This window comes from Meleagris gallopavo, chromosome 2, assembly GCF_905368555.1.
Source record: "Meleagris gallopavo chromosome 2, MGAL_WU_HG_1.1, whole genome shotgun sequence".
NCBI classification, from domain to species: domain Eukaryota; kingdom Metazoa; phylum Chordata; class Aves; order Galliformes; family Phasianidae; genus Meleagris; species Meleagris gallopavo.
Window position 1 is genome coordinate 62,912,016 of NC_139405.1, and position 25,622 is coordinate 62,937,637.

The 25,622-nt window shown below is 41.3% G+C and overlaps 2 protein-coding genes across 2 annotated transcripts; both read left to right on the top strand.

Moving 5' to 3' along the window:
• Positions 1-78: 78 nt before the first annotated feature.
• Positions 79-8,212, top strand: LOC104909824 (amine sulfotransferase-like). The gene is made up of 7 exons (XM_085217433.1): positions 79-211; positions 2,398-2,568; positions 4,346-4,554; positions 5,383-5,509; positions 6,209-6,303; positions 6,956-7,136; positions 7,818-8,212. Exons 2-7 carry the CDS (start codon positions 2,409-2,411, stop codon positions 7,940-7,942), a joined length of 897 nt encoding a protein of 298 aa, XP_085073559.1. The 5' UTR covers positions 79-211; positions 2,398-2,408; the 3' UTR covers positions 7,943-8,212.
• Positions 8,213-17,826: 9,614 nt separating this feature from the next.
• Positions 17,827-24,745, top strand: LOC100539904 (amine sulfotransferase-like). The gene is made up of 7 exons (XM_085217434.1): positions 17,827-17,954; positions 19,527-19,697; positions 20,724-20,932; positions 21,761-21,887; positions 22,582-22,676; positions 23,343-23,523; positions 24,388-24,745. Exons 2-7 carry the CDS (start codon positions 19,538-19,540, stop codon positions 24,510-24,512), a joined length of 897 nt encoding a protein of 298 aa, XP_085073560.1. The 5' UTR covers positions 17,827-17,954; positions 19,527-19,537; the 3' UTR covers positions 24,513-24,745.
• The last annotated feature ends 877 nt before the right edge of the window (positions 24,746-25,622 follow it).

The following is a 25,622-nucleotide window of genomic DNA, read 5'->3' on the forward strand; positions in this document are numbered from 1 at the left end:
AATAATTTGCTAAATCTCTCTGGAGTGCTTTAACCTTCTGAAGGGTTATGTCAGTTCTCTAATCTCTAGCTGCGTTACAGATAAGCAAATATTGAACGACAGCCAAACAGGATGGTTAAAAAGGAAACGTGACAGCTCACGCCTCTCTCAAACTATTCACGTTCACAGTCGTAACATACATCTCCGTGTGCCCTGGAAGAGAAAACAGAAGGTAAGCATGCCTGACATTACTGGAGCTGTGGGTTGGTGAGTTAAACAATGCTATGGTGATTGCCCTTCTGGTAAGATGAGTAGAACTGTGCATGGGACTCTTCCGTCAAACGTTTTGAGAAGTGCTGCCAGAGAAGCAGAGTGTGAGCGGAGGGGAGGACGGCCATACAGCTGGGCTCTGACAGCTGGTGTCGGAAGCTGAGTTTTACACCCATTTTTCTGTACTGCTCAGCAAGGGGTTGGAGTTGCAGCTGTGAGGCATCTCCCTGAGCAAAGCAGAAGGGTCAGATCCCCATACACGTAGGAGACGAACAGACAGACGCCCTTGTGTCCGCAATTGGAGGCAGATTTTTAGAAGCATTTTTCAAATGTATTTCTGGCTGATTAGAGCATATTGGAATGGTTGTTTCTTCTCCCATCAGATACACTACACTGTGAATATATATCCTAGCCAATGTGGCATCAAGACTTTTCTTTCCTGGTGTACTTTTTCAATCTCATGTCTGTAAGAAAGAGCCATTGTAGTCTGAAAGGTCAGGCTTTTGACAGAATCTGGTCAAAAATGATTTCTGTTTGCTGCGTATTTAATGTGTCTTCATTCTGTTTCTTACAAATTCTCCATTATTCCTCCATAACCCTAAAAATATTCATTCACCATATTTTTCTGTCCTTTGTGCCACGAGTTTTCTTATCATGACTTGTATTCAAATCTGTTCTTGATTTTCTGAATGGATTTACTGCTACCAGCACTTCTGATGTGATTAGTGACTCTCCAGTTGTTTAAGCCTGAACCGTTTTGTCTGGTCATTACTCTGACATGACTGAGTGGCCGGGTATGGGGAGCAGCAGGCCCAGCCTGGCCACAGAGCCAGCCTGAGGGATGCCCGTGCATCCTCTGGCCATGTCATGAGAAGAGGCTGCCCATCTGAGCTGCATGCAGGCCCAGTGCTGCCCTGTTTTGGCACTGCCTCATGGTGGGACAGCAACCCACATGTTGAAGGGAGCACAGGTCCCATAGGCGGTGTCCACGTGCATGTGCCTCATGTAGGCAGGTCCTTAGCCCATGGATACATCCAAGTGCACAAGGTCATGGCCTGTCCTTTTTTCCACCACACCCTCCATCAAAAAAGGGCACTGCTGGGTAAGAGTGAGGCCATTGCAGCTCTATTGGTTGGACGGCAAAAGGGCAGGAAATCTTAAACAGGAGAGTGATAATGGTGGGGATCAGGCACCTCCTTTCCAAGAACTGTCTGCCGTGTTGAACTTGGGTCATTTGGCTGGTGTGAGTGTTATAAGCAGCTGATTTGGCAATCTGTGTGGCAGTGATAGAGGGATGATGAAGAAACAGCAAACACTGAAGTCCAAGAGTCACCTATACTTCGTAGGGAAGAAGGCAGGGAAAAGAAAACTGGGTAAAGCTCCAGATGGAAAGATGTCCATTTCAAAATGTTCTTTAACTCAAATAGAATAACACCTGTGATATCAAAGTTGAAAAACTTAGATTTTGTTCTTTCCTATCATATGTAACATTAACGATGAATATATTTTTCTGGCAAGTATGTGGCAATATTGATAATAGGTTCAGGAATATTTAATGACATCGCTAACTTTTTTTTTTAAATATCACATTTTGAACCTCTCCATCACTGTTTTCAGAAAATCTTACTATCGGAGAAACTTTAAGAAAGAGGTGGACAAGAACTAGAAGGAGGTACAATTTAAAATAAAGCATGCTGTACACAACTTCAGTCACAAAGTTCACAACGAAAGCTTGGCTATGCAAGATCTGTTTAAGAGCTGGTGATGACCCAAAAGAAATATTAGTCATTCAAATCCTAGAGGAACTTTAATAAATACTATTTTTATATGGGTTGCCATTGACCACATCAGATTTAAAAGCATGTAACATAGAAATAGAGGATCATGCTATGAATCTTTCATTTTTCATTTTATAACTTGATTTTCATGAAAATTTGAAAGGTAAATTTAAGTGCATTTTGAAGCAAAATGCATTTTACTAATGTTGGCCTGCTCTGGGATTGCTTGTTTGAATTACTCCTTCGTTTTTGGAGGTTTTTTTGGTTGTTTGTTTTTCATGCAGGTACGCATTTCTTTGTGTTTGCTTTTTGTTTTCCTAGGAGGTAAGAGCAAACCAAAAAACTATAATTTTATATTTTATTATTGCAGCTTATTCATCCATGAGTGACAACAGATTAATGATGGAACCATCAAAAGAGTTTGTATTCAATTACAAAGGCTTTTACTTTCCAAAAATTACTACACCTGAGTATGTAGCTTCCCTGGAGAATTTTGAAATTAAGGACAGTGACATATTTATAGCTACTTATCCAAAATCAGGTAAGAATTGAATTGATTCCAATGGGGAAATAAATCTGCTTTTACTCACTCACCTAATTGCATGCCAAAGATTGTTAGCTTTGCTTTTAGATCTGAACCTTATTTGAGTATATGCAGTGCAGCATTAGGTACAAATCCTGCATAGCCACACCCTGAACAACCACACACAAGTTTCTTGCGTGTGTCCTGCTGAGCTGATCTATGTGGCTCTTGTACTTAGTCTGGCAGGTGTGCACAGAAGAAGATCCATCCAAACCAAGCTGATCTTCTGGGCCTCACAAAACACATATTTCATTTCCGTGGGCCTAGGACCTATGGGGCTGAAGGGGGTTGTGGGACATCTTGGTTGACTGGTGGGCACATATGGAAGGTGATTTGATGCTTGCTGCATTCAAATTAGAACCTAGAAGGAGAACTGAGCAAATATGATTCAGTGACAATTTATAAATTAATATTTATCTATATAACAATACAGGAAATTAGTGTAATGAGTTCTTCATTCCCACTTGTGAAGCAAAGACATCTGAGAAGCTATCTTCACACGAAATATAAAATCCTGATATACCTACACCTGTGTGTGCAGATTCACCTCGTAATCTAAAACTGATTTTCAAAACAGCAAGTCCTTAACAATTATTATTTAATGACTTGACCATGCATTAAACAATGATTTCTAATTACATCCTTGATATCTCTGGTACCAATCTGTGCTTGTACTTTCAAGTCTTTTCCTGTCCACTCTTGTTTGTGTTTCTGGGAACAATACTGTCACAATACTTCAGCAGTGTAAGAGGCATGGCCTTCTGATAACATAAGCAGTGTTATGCAAACAGGCATTCATTTCTTGGGGGCACTGAGCATTCTGGCTGGAATTTACTATTCCTCAGTGAAATACATGAGGCAGAAGGGAATTTTGGAGGGAAGTGGGGAAGGGGAGCCCAGAAGGAGCGGAAGGAAGATCCAGATGTTGTGGTAAAGGTAGCTGTGGGATGAGATGCCCTTGAAAGGTCAAAGGTAGCAGATGGAATGAAAAGGGAGCCAGGTGGTGCTAGTTCATTGTCAGGCAGTGCTGGAGGAAGCTGTCCAAGTCAGGCCGAGGGGCAGCATGAGAAGGAAAGATTTAAGAAGTCTAAATGCTAACGAACTGAGATGAAAACTTCTGTAGAAGTGGAAGATTTGTGTTGCAAAGGGATGGGCTGCCCAGACAAAGGAAGGAGGTGGAAGACAATTTTGATTTGTGAATTGCACAGGATGTCATCTTTTCCCCATTTACATTCTTCCCTCTGTCCTACTCCACTATCCACTTTCATCCTTACCATTTATCTAGGGTATGCTCCATCTCTGTGCAAAATTGTCCAGGTTGATGATGCCAAGCTGAGCATCCCCAGCTGAGCTGGGAAATTACTGGGGAAGGGCACTTGCTAAGTTATTGCTCCTCTGGTTCTGAAAATTATTTCTTTATCTTGGTCTGTGGATTTAAATCTATAACACACATACAGTCTAATCTCCAGAGTCAACACCTTCCTTCCCAAGTGAGGTCTTAAGAACTAGACTTTGCTTTCGGATGCCTTCCATTCTCTGTGTTTAAACAGGTGAGCCAGCAGTAATAGTTTGCTGCCTTTCAGCATTAATCTGAATTCTCTCAGGTGTCCTTCTTTCCTTTATGCAAACAGCATAGAAAGGAAAAGAAGCCCAGAACTCAGAACTCTTCCCTGCCATCAATTTTAATAATAATTATAATAAAATCAAAGTTCAAATTTAAAAATTTTCTCCTTAGGAACTGTGTGGACTCAGAATATTTTGAGCTTAATACTCCATGAAGGCCACCGTAATGGAACAGAAAATATGGAGACCCTGGACAGAATTCCCTGGGTGGAATTTAATATAAAAAATATGGATTATGCAAATCTTCCTTTGCCTCGAGTTTTTGCCACTCACCTGCCTTACTACTTAACTCCAAAAGGTCTGAGAAATAAAAAGGGATGTGTAAGTGAAGTTATTTGTAACATTCAGTTAATCCAATCTTGACAATTTGCCTCAGAGATTTGGTTCAAATCCTGTCTTTTTCTTCTTTTTGTTTTGCACGTCCTGGTACAAATATCACCACTTTAACAAAAGTGAGGAGATCTAGAAATTGCTTATTCAATTTCCTCTTGATTTTTTGCAGCCCTTGCTGCTAGAAATAGGGGTGGTGCAGAAATGCAACTGCGTGGGATGAGCCAGGGAAAAGATGGCTCTTGGACTGATGTCACCCTTGTGAAAACATCAAGTTCCAGTGAAATAATGAGTCTAAAAAAAGGCCTCCCACACAAAACGATCGTAGATAAAGAGGGAGTATTATCTTATTCATCAATATTGGGAGTTTGTGAATAAGACACCCTGCTGTGAATTGTTGTCATTGCTTCATGGATGCAGGTGTAGTGTAGAGAGGAGACAGCTCACATGCAGAAAACAACACGGCCTCTGCAAAGGCCAGCAGCTGAGCTCACAGACTACTGACATCACCAACACTGTGCCACAACTGTGGCTTACCAGAGATGGTTGTAGATTTCCTCATGAGAACTGCAGAAATGTGATGCTGAATCAACAGGGACGCTAAAATGATTTTGTAGGGCGGATGTTACAAGCTGTCTACCTTGCACTACTGAATGGTATCAGTGTAGACTGTAACACTGACCCCAGGAAGAGATATCAGTGGTCTCCGAAGAACCACAAAGGGAACACTGCTGCCTATGAACAAAACAACAGTGACTTGGTAATAGAGTAATGGAGCCCTTTGATCTCTCTGAGAGCTGTTGTCTTTTTGTATTGCAGGTTATTTATGTCACCAGGAACCCTAAGGACGTGTTGGTTTCTTATTATCACTTCTCCAAATTCATCCGAACACTAGAGAAAATTCCAGATTTTAACATTTTCATGGAGAGATTTTTAGCTGGAAAAGGTAGGATATTTTTCTTACTAAGGAGCCTGAACCCTACTCCGTGGCCTCCAACAGAACAAGGATTAATTGTAGTAATAAACATCAGTCACCCAGAATCCTCAGCTATCCTAGCCTGCAACCAAAGCTGGAGTGACTGTCTGAGCTTGGCCCTACTTTCTGATTCAAGCTGGTCCATAGGAGGGAACACAGGCAAGGTGTGCGGCTCTGCAGATAGATGCAAGCTGCTTATTCTATCAGGAGTGGGTGTTGGTTTAGAGTATAAGCACCGTGACTGAGGATTCAGTAACATTTTCTGCTCTTTGTTATGGAGCTGAAACCATAGGGATAGACAGAAAGCAAAGCAAAACAAAAACTAGAGAAAGAGGCTTTTGCTTCTGCCAGTATTAGTGCAGATTATGAGAAATCAGGGGTCAAATGCTACATAGCACAGCAAAGGGTCACACAGGTGCTGTGACCATATGTGTCCCTCCACGGTCTGTAAAAGCCAACCTAATTGGGGCCCTGTGGGCACAGCCCTCCTCCGAGCCTCTGGAAAATGCAGAAACAGAAGAGAGGGAAGAATACACTCCAGACCTTGAAAGTACTAGAGATGCCAGAGTAAGGCTGATAATTCTACTGTTTTAATTTGCTGATGGCTGTAAATAGTAGTTTTCTCTCTCACTCTGTTTATTTTTTTCTTCCATTTTTTACCTTCTTAAGTGCCCGCCAGTGCCTGGTTCGATCACGTTTCAGGCTGGTACAATCATGCAAAGGATTTCAATATACTCTTCCTGACCTACGAGGAGATGAAAAAGGTGAAGTCCATTGTATCGCCTTATTCCAGATATTTTCTTCCTGTATTGAATGCATTTTCAGATAAGTCTTTAGAGTTTGCTCTTCTCTTGGAATACACTTAGTCGTTGTGGAGAACAAACAAATTGAGTCTTTTAAGAGAATCAAGTTATTTTTTCTCATTGCTGCAAGTCCTTAGGAAGAATTATTAAATAAATCACCTTCCCATATAACAGAAGTCATCTTCCTTTGCACCCCAAAAAGCCTCTCTGGAATAAAGGAAAGGCGTACCCTAAGATGCAGGTACTGAGGTACTTGAGGATTTCCCAAATTTCAGACTAGAAGGTCAGACTAGAGACTGTTTAGATCTTTGCTAGGACAACAGTACTGACAAAAATCCCACGAGGTGAGTGTCTTCCTTCATGCTAACAAGGGAGACTTTGCCTGGGCACCTGGTGCAAGACGCAGACAGGTGAGCAGAGCTGTCCTTCTCTAGCAGCAAGTTACAGCATCATCACTCTCAAGAGGCCAAAAGCTGCAAGCCGGACTATGATATTGTAAAAAAATGATGGACAGCTTTGGACTCAAACTGATGTCCTTAACAGTCTCGTATTCCACTGCTTTATGCATTTAGTTTTCACATCATCAAAATGCTTCAAGTTTACATTATTGCAGGATCTCAGAAGCGCTGTGCTGAAAATCTGCAACTTCATAGGCAAGAAGCTGAGCGAAGAGGAAATAGAAAGTGTTGTGAGACAGGCTACATTTGAGAACATGCAAAAAGACCCCAGGGCAAACTACGAGAACATGCCAGATGACATGGCGATCAAAGGGAAGGGCAGATTTCTACGGAAAGGTAAAACAGAAGCAGTCCACTGCAACAACTACTCTTGATGAAATATGAACATAGGTTCTATAAACTTATCTGGATTGCCCCAGTCTCAAAAGGGGAGCTCGGATTAGATGGAATTAACTCTTTCAGTATGGTTATGAGGAATTGGCTAAGCAGATAGGTGGCTTTCACTGGGGAGAAAAGCCTCGCTCAAACTGAAAAAGACAATGTTTCAGGGCCACCAAGGAACTTACTAACTGGGCATGGCAACAAATTTGATTTGAACACAGTCAGTCTATCAGGAGAGGCAATTTAAGGCTGAAAATAGTGCTGTCTTGCCAGTCTCCTTCACCTACACTTACTCTTCCTTTTCAAGGCAACAACCAGCTACATTGTGTGAGCACAGGCCACCTCAGCCAACTATCCTGAAGGTCAATACATGGCATCCCTGCGCTCCTTGGCAATGCTAAAGTGTCCTGAAGTGCAGAGCAGGAGGAAATCCCAAGGGATTAAAGGGGGAGGCGCACCCAGATTTGGAAAAGCGTCCTCCAAATAGCACACAAAGCCCTGCTTGGTAGTCCAGCAACACGGAGATGGCAGGGAAGCCTGGAACAGCTTCTGGAGAGTAGATCTCCCTGGTGGAAGGCCAGCTTTAGATAGGTGCCTGCTCCTCTTCTCACCTCCCTTTGCTCCTTCTTTCCTCAGGCACCGTTGGAGACTGGAAAAACACGATGACAGTGGCTCAGAGTGAAAGGTTTGATGAAGTCCTTAAAGAAAAAATACAGACCCTGCCTATCAAATTCACCTGGGATACAGAGAGTGAAATGTAGCCTGGCTTTGAGTTTTGCCTCTCTTTGATGTTCATCATGGATGGACACACCTGAAGTCCTTGAAGAACATAATATGACAATTTTCAGCTATGTTGTAGAAATAATAAATGTATAAATATCTATTATATGTAATAGATAAATAACAGAATACTCATTCAGAAAATGTGACTTATCTGAAGGAGCTATTCAATTCCATCAGTTTCCTGTTTGTAATTTTATGAATTATTTTAGTTAATTTTCATAGTAAACCACAAGTTCCATTCTTCAGGATTGCATTTGCATTCACTGGCTTTAATAACACCCCAGTTATAGACAGCCAAATGAACTAGCCCTAATGTTGCATGTTCTGATGCTGCCTAATGACTGAAACAATTCACTACACTGTCTGTTACAGTTCTTCAGGTCATATTTGACAATTTGCCCCTTGAACTTTTGAGAAAAAACACGTCATCGTCATAGCAGTTTTTCGGTGAATGCTCACTATCATTCAGATTGACTTTCTAGAGCTGCTGTGATAGGAAGCTACCAGCAGTCTGTGACTCATGTAGACATTGACTCACTATCAGTGCTTAATCTGTCCATGATTCCCATGATATGTTCATGATTTTAACAAACAAACAGAAAAAATCAATACATGATTACATAAGGATTTGTGTAATCTGTGAGGCCAAATGACACACCTCTAACTTGTGTGAGAATCTGAAAGACATAACTATTATTACCTCTGCAGCTAACAACGGGTGTGTATTTGAGTATCTCTCACTTTGCTTACTGACAGAAGCATGGCTGTATGCCTGCTGGGCTCCACATCTTGTCTCAGATGCCAAAAATATCAAAAGTAACAGTGCACCCACACCTCCAACTCAATCTCTCTGCAGGGCTGATGGAAGCTCTGCAGGATGGAGAACTCTGGACTGCCGTTGGTCTCACCTCTACTGCTTTCAGGATGGGGAAAGAAAGCCCATCCCAGACATAAAGCATTCCTCAGCAGGCTTGCAACTTGTGCTCAACCTGATTGCTTGCTGACACCTCATCCCAAAATGTTCCCAACTGCCTTCTCACTTCCTGTTCCAAAGAGCTCTATGTCTTCACAGAGCCAGAGTTCCTCAGCTGCATCAGGAACTGTGGCATCTGAGTTCCAAATACTGGGTACCAGGGTGCATGTGTAACTTCATCTACCTGTGTACCAGGTGTACCTTGATGTATCTGGGTACAAAAGCCATACCTTGTGCATGCCCAGGGCATTCAAGTCTTTTATTCCCAGTCCACCAACAGATATGAGACAAAGGGCTGACCTGAAGTAATGGATCACATCAAGAGATGCTGAACTCCCATCACCTGCACAGAAAAGCCTTGGCCTTACTGCTGTGGCAGATCTCTGTGAGGGAAACGTGGGAAAAATGTGGATTTTGACGAGCCCTGCTTTCTTCCTCATAGAAAAAAATTGAACAGAGTCTCATTCTTTTTTAGTGAATTGCATTGCACCCTTCTGCCCAGGAAGCAAAGATTTTCAAGTTTAGACAAGAGCTCACTTTTGCAAGGTGATTCCTAGCACTTTATTTCAGTACTGGTCCTCTCTTTTTTTGGAGTTGTCATGCAAGACATTGCAGGGAACCTTTCAGGAGACAGCTGTACACAGGAGATAAGTGTTAAGTTTTTATTCCATCTCCTGATTATTTTGAAGTAGTTTTCATGTACAAAGAACTTTCGATGCTACATGGATTACTCTGAATTTTCAGTGCAAGTATTGCAAATGAGTTTGTTTTTTACAGCAGTTATCATATCATAAACAGCAAACTGTTTTGGAAAAGGTGTTGCTGTGATAACCACTGGTATCTGGAAAACTGTACTCTTCATACCATGTGTTGTCAAATAGTAGCAAAGGCTGAGAGGATCTACTTTCCAGCTGGGAAGCATTTATCTCCTAAATGTTGCCTACTGTCATACACCAGTGCTTCGTTTTACTTTAGCATTAAGTCATCTTTCATTTACACCTATTATAACATTTTCAGTGGTAAATTCAACTTCATGGATGAACCCATTCCCAAATCACTCCTAATTCTGAGGTAATGTATCTTCCCTAAATAGAAAAATTAATATAAGTAGAGCTTCCTTGCAGATTGACTGTATCTATAGAAAATTTAAGATCACTGAGTCTCCTATTCCTTTCTTTTTTTTTTCCAAAAATATAATTAATTTAGAGAAATCAAATCTGCAGCATATTCTGAAGAGAGAAAATATGAAGTTTAACAACCGTAAGTAAAGCAAAGCAGTTACTATTGTGCAAAATAGTGGTTTTCTCCGTAGTACTTAGGAAAGGAGATATCATGAAAGCCTTGCTTAAAGCAGGACAGAATATTGGTGTTTAACTAGTCCTTCATCAATCTTCCTATTTCTCATGCCGCATAGCCATTACTGCCAGTGAAATTCTATGTATACATACGTATATATATATCATATAGATTTGTATATAAATAACCTCTTTATATACCTCAGTAAAATATATATATATATTCAGAAGTATGTATAAAGAAAAGATGATAATTTTCTTTAATGTAAATTATTTCTCAGTATCTTCTCTGTCATGATTATTCACAGAACACTCTTCTTTTTCCTGAACTTCTCTCTTCCTTCACCTCTCCCCGTCATGTTCCAATAAAAGCAGTGCCATATGGTGATGTTTATGCTTCTGTAAATGCTGAAAGTCTCTATAGTCATCTTCCTTGCAGCCATCTTTCCTGACTCTTGAAGCTTTCATTCCATTAGCTCACACCATTTGTTTTTTCTGTGTCTTTTATTGCTCACTGCTTGTCCAGAAAAACTCATTGTTAGATGAAGGTAAAGGTTAGTATATGTACAGGAAATACGTTATGGAAAAGTGCTATACACGTCTATGCATAAGCATGCATTTGTTTTATTTCTTCACCTTTTTTTTTGTTCTGATTACAGATGGTAACCAATACCATTACATTCCTTATATCTTTTGTCTACATCTGAAGTTCATATCTATGTTTTAAGTCTGCTTCTGCAGTACCTAAAATGTTAGAAAAATAACCAATAGGTGAATAAAAAGTGCATCTGCTTTACTCGGCTGCTGCAGAGAAGTATGTCATTCATTGTTTGAAGATGTGTGGCTTTGAAGCAATACTTCAAGAAACAAGATGCCAAGAAGTGCTGGCAAAGTGCCTCCAACATGAGGCTGCCAGGGAGCTGCTTTTCCCAATGCCATTGGTGCAGAAGGCACCCTCTCAGCAGAGTCACTGCACCCCTCTTGAATTCTGAGCTACTGGAAGAACAAGTCCCAGTAAGGTTCCCATTGCAGCTCAAAGCAGAAACAGCCAGAATACTGACAAATCTCCTCCTATTGGCTCACTTTGGACAGTGCAATCCTATATGCTGGCATAGCTGAATACATAGACTGCTTTGTTGCTTACCTATGGTCAGGATAACCTTTTAAATTTCTATTTTATTTGTACTTGCAGCAGTGGGGAAACTTTTGCATTTAAGTAGGACCTCTAAGTATATTACTAGCTTGTTGAAATGGCACTGTTGCTGATAGGAGCACTTTGATTTCATACCAGGACAAACAGACCTGACAGCAGGATGATTTCACTGTCTTGACAAATATGACTGATCTGATAAGGCCTCCTGTGTGTCTGTAGAAGGTAAAAGGAATTAGCATGTAGGTAAAGCAGGATGCTGAAACTCCTGGGAGTGAGAGGACTGTGCTTCAGACCATGTTTTTCCTGCCATAGAGAGCAGCACCAAAGAATTTGTTCTGCTCTACTTGCGTACACTGCACCTCACCAGTAAAGGCTCCTATTTTGCCTTTGTCCTCTTAGGGACACCTTGGTGCTACAAAACCACTCTTGTTGTAGCACCATACGAACTAGCTTATTTTATTAACCTTCTACTATGGCCAGCTCAGTGAGGATCATAATACAATATCAGTGTCCTCCAGATGCTCTCCTCACTCTGCTTTGGCGACTTGAAGAGCTGCACTGAGCTCTGATCATCTCATCAAACCCTCTGTGGGAACCCACAATACTTTTCATGCACTTTTAAATCAAAAAGTAGATCCAAATGCTTTGAAACAGAAGATAAGTCATGTATTAGTGTTCTATTCCATAAAACCTACGTACAGGCATAGGTCTGCATGAAGAAAAATAGGGGAGAAAACTGGGTGCGTTGTAAATGTTGCCCCAGCAGGAAGGCTAGCCATGAAGTGCTCACCAGACAATAGGTGAGAACATAGCTTACCTGAAGTCCTGTTAGAATTTACCAAAATACTATACCACTAATAATACAGTAGATGATTTCCATGAATTTATTGCTGCTTTACCTTTAAACTTGCACTTTGTCTTAGAAAATCTGAAACCAAAGGTAGCTGTTAAGATGTATTTATGGCGTACTCTTGCCCCTAAGTAAACAACATGGTCATAAAACAGCCTTTGAGGACTTTGTTTTCTTTCATAAGTCTATGTGGGCTCAGAATGGTTTAAGCTTAACATATTATGAAGAATGTACTGAACGAAAATGCGGGATAAGAATCTATTGCATGAGTATAATTTACTTAACATAGGCTATCACCTTGTCTGTTTATTGTGTGCCTCCTTTACAATTTAGCTCCAGGAAAGGAAAGAGCAGAGAAGTAAGAAAGAGTGTCACTGTTGCATCTGGTGTAGAGATAATATATTTTCAGCTCTAGCCATTAATGTATGTTCCCAGCACAAACTTTCTTTCCTCTGTGTGATATATGAATTTAGGAGCTTTTGAAGCTATATTTCTTTCCCTTCCCTTCACCCACTATTGTCTGCCTAAAGGAACTTAAGACAAACATAATGGACAAATAAAATTTTTAGGTCAAGGAACTGCTTTCTTGTATGTGTAAGGTAAGGAAATAGTTTCTTGTACGTGTTAGGTAAGGAAATAGTTGTGCTGCTTAGCTTTTTGGCTAGATAGTTGTCTCACTTCAATTCATAGGAGGGAGAGGAGGTTCTTTTTAATATCTGTATACCTGGCGTGAGATTAAGAAACAATGGTTCAAATGTTGGTCCGACCAGTTTACTATAAATCCTGATCAGGGAGACAGGGAAGGGAAAGACAGCGACCATTATGAATTAGGGTGATGGGGAAGGGAAGGAGGGCGATAGAAAAGATAGGAAATAAGCAAGAATTGCGTAAAGCGGGGATAGTCACCACCAAGATCCAGCAGTGGTCCTGTTGCACACCGTTTCAAAGGTTTGAGGCAAAAGCATAGGGGGAGAGCAGCAGCAGCGTTGCCGGCCTTGGGCAGCAAGCAGGCAGCAGGAAGAAGTCGCAGGGTAAGTCCAGGAGGAAGCAGCAGGACTCAGATAGCAGGCCCAGGAGAGTCCATCAGCATGCAGGAATTCCATAGTGAGGAATCTGATGGCAGACACCTTTGTTCTTCTGCATGCAGGTAGAGCGCAGAACAAGTCCAGGAGGGAGAGAGGCAGGTTGTGAGGCTTCTCATGTCACAAACCTCTTCTTCTTCACGAGGAATCTATTGACAGAAAACCTAAACCTCATGGTTGCAGGTGCATTTTTTATCCTTCTGCCAGTGTGGCATTCCTGGGTGCTTGGGTCATGTGCAGCACCTCCTGAGATGGCCATCTTCCTTGAGATAAGCCCACACAAAAGACTGCTTCCTGGCCATTAATCTGCAGCTTCTCTCTCTCTTGTTGCCCCTGGCTTTGTCCATCTGTGTCCTTCAGACAAAGGATTTCTCAACCCTTCCCCAGAACTTGCTTGGACTTGTCTATCTGTGTCCCCAGCAACTTTGAGACAATGATGTAAAAGAATAATCTCTTACAATAGTTTACTTGTGTGTCTGTGTGCTATAAATCACAGCAGATTTGTCTTTGCATCTCACATAATTATATGAAGGTTGCTCTGAATGTAATACCTCTTATCTTATGATAAGATGATCTTGATTCCATGTAAACCAGATCAATAGTCTTACTTTAGTCTCAGTAGTCAATAGTCTTTCTTACTTAGTCTCAAGTTCTTTACAGAGAGAGTGGTGAGGTGCTGGAACAGGCTGCCCAGAGAGGTTGTTGGATGCCCCATCTCTGGAGGTGTTCAAGGCCAGGTTGGATGGGGCCCTGGGCAGCCTGGTCTGGTTTAAATGTGGAGGTTGGTGGCCCTGCCTGTGGCAGGAGGGTTGGAGCTTCATGATCCTTGAGGTCCCTTCCAACCCTGGCCATTCTGTGATTCTGTGATTCAGCGATTACTTACTCAAGACTGAAATGTATTTCACTCAGTCTGGCACCATGTGGTCTGAAGAAATGTAAAACAGGTATAATGTGTTAATCACAGGGATGCTCATTGTCTTTTACATCTTAGCCTCTTCCTGGGGAAGGAAGAGTGCATACAAACTCTTATCTATGGCTGTATCAACCTTTAATATCACCAATACATGAATTTGGTACTGAAGAGGTAAAAAATTCATTGAAATACATGAATCAATTTTAACAAAAGAAAAATTAAATGTGTATGAGCCCTAACAATAATTGCATGATAGTTGTGCAAGGTAATTGCACAATAATCAAACAAGCATGGATTTTGTCACTTTTGATCTCTTTCTGTGCTGTCTCCAGAGGCAGGACAATGAAGTGACTTCTCTTCTGCAGTTAGCAGTTTTCTTTAGTGTGCAGTTTCCAGGCAATTATTTTCCTCATAGGGATATATTAGCAGACCATATTTTCACTGCAGACTTTTTTCTTCTTCACCTTTCACTTCAAGCTTACAGTGTGATAAAGGCAATGATCTGCAACTTGAACTATGGGTAACTTGATAACATACAACAAATCATATTATAAGTGGGATCACAGTGTGCAACAGTCAAAAACATGCAGAGATTTGTACTCATTCTTAAATGCTCAGCAATTCAAGAGGAGGGGAGTTGGAAGGGACCTGCAAAGATCACGAAGCCTAACTGCCTGACTATTTCAGCACTAGCCAAAAGTTGTATTATGGTTTAGAGGGCATTGTCCAAGTAGCTCCTGAGCACTGAAAAAGATGAGGCATCTCAATGGATGGAGTGGGATATTGCTTCAACCCTCTCATTACTCTGTCTTTTGCAGGGTCTCTGAGAGTCTCTGCTAAATTCTCTCTATGAATTTTAATTCATAAAATAATAATAAATAATAATAATAATAATAATAAATAAATAATAAATAATATTACATTTAAATAATGTGATAAAATCACATTAAAAAAAAAAAGGTGTATTAAAGATGAACCAGAGCCAGGGTGGGAACAGGTTATGTTTGAAGGTGTGAAAAATGGTCCCAAGGCAAATGAGATGGAAGAAGAAAAGTTCTTATTCAAAAGGCAAACAGGAGTGTAAAGGTGCCCTATCAGAACTGGAATCATGATAAACAGAGAAAAGTAGAGCTGTAAAAGGCAAGTGCTGGTAAATACCTTGCATATAAGGAAGTGTAAAAGATTTAGGCAAACATCTTTACAGCAGCATAAACCAGCAACACTTTATCTACTTCTCAAGGAAATTCAGTGTGTAGAAATTTTATAGTGGAAATGCCAAAGTATATTGCTGATAATTCTTGCTGTGTATACAGAAAAAAAAACAACGTGTGAATGGTATAATGCTTTACAGCTACTGGGCATGCAAAACAATTGAAAGGATATGGAACCTATACTCCAGCTGAGAGGAAAGAATATTATGTTCTTCCATCCCTGACCTTTTCAAGGGTTCTTTGCTTATACTGAAACTTACTCACCTACAAAAATGTGAATTAAACACATGGATAACTGTCATCCTATATGTTTTATTGTAAATTGCAGCAAAACTTGCACGTTATCTTGGAAAACAAGCAGATTGTGGTTTATCGAATGGTGATGAAATTGATGCACTACAAAATATTAACTTTGCAAAATAGAGACAGAGAAAACAGGTCACTCCAAAAGTAGTGCCATCTATTTATTTTCATAAAAACTATAACAGATACAAAGAGCATAATAACACAGTTGGATAGAGCAAATTCTCAGCTACAACGTACTAAAGAGGGAGATAGAGGATGCCAGTGACAGAAATCTCAGAGGAATGAGCAGACAATTAGCCTGCCACTGGTTGCCACCCTTAGGTAATACTAAGGTACAACTACTGAGAAATGTCCCTAGTAACTCAGACCATATATCTTTAGCATGGACTTTGTGCAATAACAGGCAACACTAGATGTTAATGGAGTATAAGCATACCAGAGGATTGTTTAAAGGAAAGGAATGTATTGCAAACCTTCTTCACGGTTAGCGGAGCTACTATCTTTTCCTATGTACGTACCAAGAATGAAGGTCAAAGTGGTTTAAGTGAGTTTAAGTGATTGCAATGATATGTTGAATACATTTTGTACTGATGTATAAAACTTTAATTTTACAGAGTAGATTGGTGGGAAGCCTGTCTTTGTCTGTTATCTGCCCAGGGAACGTGGAGGCTTATTTTAGGACTCTCAATTTCACAGTGCTGTAGGCATTTCTGAAAGGAAAGCCACGGCTTGTATGAACGGGAATATGTTGTGTGAAAGTACCAGAGGAAACAACAAGGGAAGAACACGAGGGGTAGAAGTGACCAGCACTGGAAACATAGGCTCTAGGCCATACAGTAAAGCACAAATATTCTTTCCTCTACAAACTGAACTTTGTGCAACTTCACCTGTGGTTTAAGTATATGTTAGGTATTTGGATCTTGAGGTTAATTATTAATACTGTACAGGACTATTTGTCCCAAAACAGGTAATAGAGTTGAATACATGGAAACTACGTTCAATTAGCTGCCGATAGACTGTAATTCAACAATACTGACGATCAGGGGCAGGTCATAATTTCCTGATGCTGTCATTTTAGTATATTGTTGAGATTTGTATATTCTGCCAATTCACCATCTGTCCAAAGGCCAAATAGCTTAACAGTCTATTTGTTTCTCCTGGAAAACACTACGTCTTGCCCTAAGTCAAAGTTTTTGGTGCCCCGGCTAGAACACGGAGGTGGTGACAGACAGCAGATGTTGCTCTTTGGGCCTCTTCAAACCTCTCATGGATGATCTCCGTGCCTTGTTTTAGGATCAATAGCTGTCGCCTTCCATTCATACTAAATTCCTTGACCAGAAATTGCAGTTACAAAACACTGGGCGTGCCTGACTGGAGCACAAAGCAGAGCAGTACAGGCTTAATCTTTGGTCTTAAAACTACCCTCTGTTGCAAAAAAGAATTTAGCCCTACTCCTCGTTCTGGCTTGTCCCCTATCTGATGGATCTGTTGTGCAAATCTGGGGACTACCTGGGGAATCGATCCAGGTTAAAAAGTAACTACACAAAACAAGGTATAGGGCTGGGGGACAAAATTTTCTTTATTGCGTAACGTGGTTGGTGCGCAAGTTTCAGTGAGAAAGGTCTCAGGCAAGGTCTCTTTTATTTCACTTACAGGTGCTTGTAGAAAAACATAACATCGCACATTCGATTACAGGGAACCAAAGAACTCACCCCAAGAAGATATTGGCTCAGGCCGGGTCTGACTGGTTTCACTCCACTTCACTAGGGTGATGCACTCAGACTGCTCATTCATTCAGACTGCTGTCACATACAGTGTGCAGGTATAACAAGGGCAAAAATTTTGTGGGAGCTGAGTAAGAAACACACACACACACACACACACACACACAAAAAAAAAAAGAGAATCTTGTAATGACTTCTGCTCCTCTTCACTCTCACCCTTCCTCAACAATCCTCTTGATAAATTGGAGGAACAAAAATTAAAATTGCATTAAAATAATTTGCTAAATCTCTCTGGAGTGCTTTAACCTTCTGAAGGGTTATGTCAGTTCTCTAATCTCTAGCTGCGTTACAGATAAGCAAATATTGAACGACAGCCAAACAGGATGGTTAAAAAGGAAACGTGACAGCTCACGCCTCTCTCAAACTATTCACGTTCACAGTCGTAACATACATCTCCGTGTGCCCTGGAAGAGAAAACAGAAGGTAAGCATGCCTGACATTACTGGAGCTGTGGGTTGGTGAGTTAAACAATGCTATGGTGATTGCCCTTCTGGTAAGATGAGTAGAACTGTGATGGGACTCTTCCATCAAACATTTTGAGAAGTGCTGCCAGAGAAGCAGAGTGTGAGCTGAGGGGAGGACGGCCATACAGCTGGGCTCTGACAGCTGGTGTCAGAAGCTGAGTTTTACACCCATTTTTCTGTACTGCTCAGCAAGGGGTTGGAGTTGCAGCTGTGAGGCAGCTCCCTGAGCAAAGCAGAAGGGTCAGATCCCCATACACGTAGGAGACGAACAGACAGACGCCCTTGTGTCCGCAATTGGAGGCAGATTTTTAGAAGCATTTTTCAAATGTATTTCTGGCTGATTAGAGCATATTGGAATGGTTATTTCTTCTCCCATCAGATACACTACACTGTGAATATATATCCTAGCCAATGTGGCATCAAGACTTTTCTTTCCTGGTGTACTTTTTCAATCTCTTGTCTGTAAGAAAGTACCATTGTAGTCTGAAAGGTCAGGCTTTTGACAGAATCTGGTCAAAAATGATTTCTGTTTGCTGCGTATTTAATGTGTCTTCATTCTGTTTCTTACAAATTCTCCATTATTCCTCCATAACCCTAAAAATATTCATTCACCATATTTTTCTGTCCTTTGTGCCACCAGTTTTCTTATCATGACTTGAATTCAAATCTGTTCTTGATTTTCTGAATGGATTTACTGCTACCAGCACTTCTGATGTGATTAGTGACTCTCCAGTTGTTTAAGCCTGAACCGTTTTGTCTGGTCATTACTCTGACATGACTGAGTGGCCGGGTATGGGGAGCAGCAGGCCCAGCCTGGCCACAGAGCCAGCCTGAGGGATGCCCGTGCATCCTCTGGCCATGTCATGAGAAAAGGCTGCCCATCTGAGCTGCATGCAGGCCCAGTGCTGCCCTGTTTTGGCACTGCCTCATGGTGGGACAGCAACCCACGTGTTGAAGGGAGCACAGGTCCCATAGGCAGTGTCCACGTGCATGTGCCTCATGTAGGCAGGTCCTTAGCCCATGGATACATCCAAGGGCACAAGGTCATGGCCTGTCCTTTTTTCCACCACACCCCTCATCAAAAAAGGGCACTACTGGGTGAGCATGAGGCCATTGCAGCTCTAGGGATGAGAAGGCAAAAGGGCAGGAAAGCCTAAACATGTGAGTGATAACAGGGTTCACGAAAGCTTGATTAAGCGACAGCTATTTAAGAGCTGGTGACAATCAATCAAAGGAAACATTAGACATTGAAATCCTAGAGTAACTTTGAGAAATAATTATTTACATAGAGTGCCATTATTTACATCATCTGTTAGATGCAGTTAACGTACACGGATATGAATAAACACTCATGGTATTAGCCTTTTTATTTCCTTTTTTATTTTATAACCTGATGTTTATGAAAAATTCAAAGCTTAATTTCAATGAATTATTATAGCAAAATGCATTTTTTCTATGTTTTTTTTTTGTTTGATTTTCCATGAGATAACAGCAAAACCCAAATCTATAATTTTATATTTTATTATTGCAGCTTATTCACCCATGAGCGACAACAGATTAATGATGGAACCATCAAAAGAGTTTGTATTCAATTACAAAGGGTTTTATTTTGCTGTAAATACTACACCTGAGTACGTAGCTTCCCTGGAGAATTTTGAAATTAAGGACAGTGACATATTTATAGCTACTTATCCAAAATCAGGTAAGAATTGAATTGATTCCAATGGGGAAATAAATCTGCTTTTACTCACTCATCTAGTTGCATGCCAAAGATTGTTAGCTTTGCTTTCAGAACTGAACCCTATTTGAGTATATGCAGTGCAGCATTAGGTACAAATCCTGCATAGCCACACCCTGAACAACCACACACAAGTTTCTTGCGTGTGTCCTGCTGAGCTGATCTATGTGGCTCTTGTACTTAGTCTGGCAGGTGTGCTCAGAAGAAGGCAAGACTTAAGAGGTCAAAACGCTAAGGCACTGAGATGAACACAGGGAGACCAGGTAATGCTAGTTCCTTGTCAGGCAGTGCTGGAAGAAGCTGTCCAAGTCAGGCCGAGGGGCAGCATGAGAAGGAAAGATTTAAGAAGTCTAAATGCTGACAAACTGAGATGAAAACTTCTGTAGAAGTGGAAGATTTGTGTTGCAAAGGGATGGGCTGCCCAGACAAAGGAAGGAGGTGGAAGACAATTTTGATTTGTGAATTGCACAGGATGTCATCTTTTCCCCATTTAGATTCTTCCCTCTGTCCTACTCCACTATCCACTTTCATCCTTACCATTTATCTAGGATATGCTCCATCTCTGTGCAAAATTGATGATGATGCCAAGCTAAGCAAGGCTGACAGCTAAGGAATTACTGGGGAAGGGCACTTGCTAAGTTATTGCTCCTCTGGTTCTGAAAATTATTTCTTTATCTTGGTCTGTGGATTTAAATCTATAACACACATACAGTCTAATCTCCAGAACCAACACCTTCCTTCCCAAGTGAGGTCTTAAGAACTAGACTTTGCTTTCGGATGCCTTCCATTCTCTGTGTTTAAACAGGTGAGCCAGCAGTAATAGTTTGCTGCCTTTCAGCATTAATCTGAATTCTCTCAGGTGTCCTTCTTTCCTTTATGCAAACAGCATAGAAAGGAAAAGAAGCCCAGAACTCAGAACTCTTTCCTGCCATCAATTTTAATAACAATTATAATAAAATCAAAGTTCAAATTTAAAAATTTTCTCCTTAGGAACTGTGTGGACTCAGAATATTTTGAGCTTAATACTCCATGAAGGCCACCGTAATGGAACAGAAAATATGGAGACCATGGACAGAATCCCCTGGGTGGAATATAATATAAAAAATATGGATTATGCAAATCTTCCTTTGCCTCGAGTTTTTGCCACTCACCTGCCTTACTACTTAACTCCAAAAGAACTGAGAAACAAAAAGGGCCGTGTAAGTGAAGTTATTTGTAACATTCAGTTAATCCAATCTTGACAATTTGCCTCAGAGATTTGGTTCAAATCCTGTCTTTTTCTTCTTTTTGTTTTGCACGTCCTGGTACAAATATCACCACTTTAACAAAAGTGAGGAGATCTAGAAATTGCTTATTCAATTTCCTCTTGATTTTTTGCAGCCCTTGCTGCTAGAAATAGGGGTGGTGCAGAAATGCAACTGAGTGGGATGAGCCAGGGAAAAGATGGCTCTTGGACTGATGTCACCCTTGTGAAAACATCAAGTTCCAGTGAAATAATGAGTCTAAAAAAAGGCCTCCCACACAGAACGATAGTAGATAAAGAGGGAGTATTATCTTATTCATCAATATTGGGAGTTTGTGAATAGGACACCCTGTTGTGAATTGTTGTCATTGCTTCATGGATGCAGGTGTAGTGTAGAGAGGAGACAGCTCACAGGCAGAAAACAACACGGCCTCTGCAAAGGCCAGCAGCTGAGCTCACAGACTACTGACATCACCAACACTGTGCCACAACTGTGGCTTACCAGAGATGGTTGTAGATTTCCTCATGAGAACTGCAGAAATGTGATGCTGAATCAACAGGGACGCTAAAATGATTTTGTAGGGCGGATGTTACAAGCTGTCTACCTTGCACTACTAAATGGTATCAGTGTAGACTGTAACACTGACCCCAGGAAGAGATATCAGTGGTCTCCGAAGAACCGCAAAGGGAACACTGCTGCCTATGAACAAAACAACAGTGACTTGGTAATAGAGTAATGGAGCCCTTTGATCTCTCTGAGAGCTGTTGTCTTTTTGTATTGCAGGTTATTTATGTCACCAGGAACCCTAAGGACGTGTTGGTTTCTTATTATCACTTCTCCAAATTCATCCGAACACTAGAGAAAATTCCAGATTTTAACATTTTCATGGAGAGATTTTTAGCTGGAAAAGGTAGGATAGTTCTCTTACTAAGGAGCCTGAACCCTACTCTGTGGCCTCCAACAGAACAAGGATTAATTGTAGTAATAAACATCAGTCACCCAGAATCCTCAGCTATCCTAGCCTGCAACCAAAGCTGGAGTGACTGTCTGAGCTTGGCCCTACTTTCTGATTCAAGCTGGTCCCTAGGAGGGAACACAGGCAAGGTTTGCGGCTCTGCAGATAGATGCAAGCTGCTTATTCTATCAGGAGTGGGTATTGGTTTAGAGTATAAGCACCGTGACTGAGGATTCAGTAACATTTTCTGCTCTTTGTTATGGAGCTGAAACCATAGGGATAGACAGAAAGCAAAGCAAAAAAAAAACTAGAGAAAGAGGCTTTTGCTTCTGCCAGTATTAGTGCAGATTATGAGAAATCAGGGGTCAAATGCTACATAGCACAACAAAGGGTCACACAGGTGCTGTGACCATATGTGTCCCTCCACGGTCTGTAAAAGCCAACCTAATTGGGGCCCTGTGGACACAGCCCTCCTCCGAGCCTCTGGAAAATGCAGAAACAGAAGAGAGGGAAGAATACACTCCAGACCTTGAAAGTACTAGAGATGCCAGAGTAAGGCTGATAATTCTACTGTTTTAATTTGCTGATGGCTATAAATAGGAGATCTCCCTCACACTCCAGTGTTTATTTTTTGTTTTCCCTTCATAAGTGCTTGCCAGTGCCTGGTTCGATCATGTTTCAGGCTGGTACAATCATGCAAAGGATTTCAATATACTCTTCCTGACCTACGAGGAGATGAAAAAGGTGAGGTCCATCGTATCACTGTATTCCAGATATTTTCTTCCTGTATTGAATGCATTTTCAGATAGGTCTTTAGATTTACCCATTATCATAGAGTACGCTCAGTCTTCACGGAGAACAAACCAATTGAGTCTTCTAAGGGATTCACGTCATTTTTTCTCATTGGTGCAAGACCTAAGGAAGAATTATTAGATAAATCACCCTGCCATATAATGGGAGTCATCTTCCCTTGCACCCCAAAAAGCCTCTCTGGAATAAAGGAAAGGCGTACCTAAGATGCAGGCACTGAGGTACTTGAGGATTTCCCAAATTTCAGACTAGAAGGTTACTGCTTGGTGGCACCCGATGCTTTTGTGCAACTTCTCCTTTCTCCATGGTGCCTGTCCTTCTGTTGAAGAAGTCATAGGCCCCATGTGCAGCCCACATTGCCTGCCTGTCCCTCAGGCTTTGGGGCCCGGGTTGACTCATGAGAGGGTTTAGCCCTTAGGTAGGACAACAGAACTGACAAAAACTCCACTGGGTGAGTGTCTTCCAAAATGGTGACAGGAAATACTTTGCCAGGGCAAAAGACTTTGAACTCAAACTGATGTCCTTAGCGATCCCGTATTCCAATGCTTTATGCATTTAGTTTCCACGTCATCAAAATGCTTCAAGTTTACTTTATTGCAGGATCTCAGAAGCACTGTGCTGAAAATCTGCAACTTCATAGGCAAGAAGCTGAGTGAAGAAGAAATAGAAAGTGTTGTGAGACAGGCTACATTTGAGAACATGCAAAAAGATCCCAGGGCAAACTACGAGAACATGCCAGATGACATCGCAATCAAAGGGAAGGGCAGATTTCTACGGAAAGGTAAAACAGAAGTAGTCCACTGAAACAATTACTGAATTTCTCCTCTTGGTGTAAAATGAACATAGGGTTTATAGACTTATCTGGATTGCCCCAGTCTCAAAAGGGGAGCTCAGATTAGATGGAATTAACTCTGTCAGAGTTGTTTTATAACCCTTCTGTTGCCAATTTTATCACATTTCCTTAAAGATAATAAAATGTCATGTTTCACTGATTGTAACAAAAGCAAAAGGCCAGCTGGACATTGCAGAAGATGTTGAAGGTTGTACTTCTGAGTCAGGTGCAACATACTGCTTTCTTACTGGGGGAACAATACGTTTATGAGCAATTGGCTAAGCAGATAGCTGGCTTTCTCTGGCAGATAGGGTAGAAAAGCCTCACTCAAACTGAAAAAGACAATGTTTCAGGGCCACCAAGGAACTTACTAACTGGGCATGGCAACAAATTTGATTTGAATACAATCAGTCTATCAGGAGAGGTAGTTTAAGGCTGAAAATAGTGCTGTCTTGCCAGTCTCCTCCACCTCTTTCTTTTCAAGGCAACAACCAGCTACATTGTGTGAGCACAGGCCACCTCAGCCAACTATCCTGAAGGTCAATACATGGCATCCCTGGGCTCCTTGGCAATGCTAAAGTGTCCTGAAGTGCAGAGCAGGAGGAAATCCCAAGGGATTAAAGGGGGAGGCGCACCCAGATTTGGAAAAGCGTCCTCCAAATAGCACACAAAGCCCTGCTTGGTAGTCCAGCAACACGGAGATGGCAGGGAAGCCTGGAACAGCTTCTGGAGAGTAGATCTCCCTGGTGGAAGGCCAGCTTTAGATAGGTGCCTGCTCCTCTTCTCACCTCCCTTTGCTCCTTCTTTCCTCAGGCACCATTGGAGACTGGAAAAACACGATGACAGTGGCTCAGAGTGAAAGGTTTGATGAAGTCCTTAAAGAAAAAATACAGACCCTGCCTATCAAATTCACCTGGGATACAGAGAGCGAAATGTAGCCTGGCTTTGAGTTTTGCCACTCTTTGGCGTTCATCACGGATGGACACGCTTGACCTTATGGAAGAACAGAATACGATCATATTCAACTGTGTTGTAGAGATAGTAAATAGAAGAACTCATTCAGAAAATGTGACTTATCTGAAGGAGCTATTCAATTCCATCAGTTTCCTGTTTGTAATTTTATGAATTATTTTAGTTAATTTTCATAGTAAACCACAAGTTCCATTCTTCAGGATTGCATTTACATTCACTGGCTTTAATAACACCCCAGTTATAGACAGCCAAATGAACTAGCCCTAATGTTGCATGTTCTGATGCTGCCTAATGACTGAAACAATTCACTACACTGTCTGTTACAGTTCTTCAGGTCATATTTGACAATTTGCCCCTTGAACTTTTGAGAAAAAAACACGTCATCGTCATAGCAGTTTTTTGGTGAATGCTCACTCTATCATTCAGATTGACTTGCTAGAGCTGCTGTGGTAGGAAGCTCCAGCAGTCTGCGACTCATGCAGAGAATGACTCACTACTCAGGGTTTAATCTGTCCACTATTCCCATGAAATGTTCATGATTTTAACAAATCAAACAAAAAACCAAACATGATTACTTCATGATTTCTTTAATTTGTGTGTTCATCTGAGAGACATAATTATTATTACCTCTGCAGCTAACAACGGGTGTGTACTTGAGTATCTCTCATTTTGCTTACTGACAGAAGCATGGCTGTCTGCCTGCTGGGCTCCACGTCTTGTCTCAGATGCCAAAAACAGAAAAAAGCAGTGCACCCAAACCTCCAACCCAATCTCTCTGCATGGCTGATGGAAGCTCTGAAGGATGTAGAGCTCTGGACCCCTAGTGGCATGGTACCGGCTACTGCAGGTCTCTCTGCTCCTGCTTTCAGGATGGGAAAAGGAAGCCCATCCCAGACACAAAGCATTCCTCAGCAGGCTTACAACTTGGGATGAGCCTGGTCGGCTGCTGACACCCCATCCCAAAATGTTCACAAATATCTTCTCACTTCCTGTTCCAAAGAGTTCTGTGTCTTCACATCTGCCAGAGGTTCTCAGCTGCATCAGGAACTGTGGTATTTGAGTTACAAACACTGGTA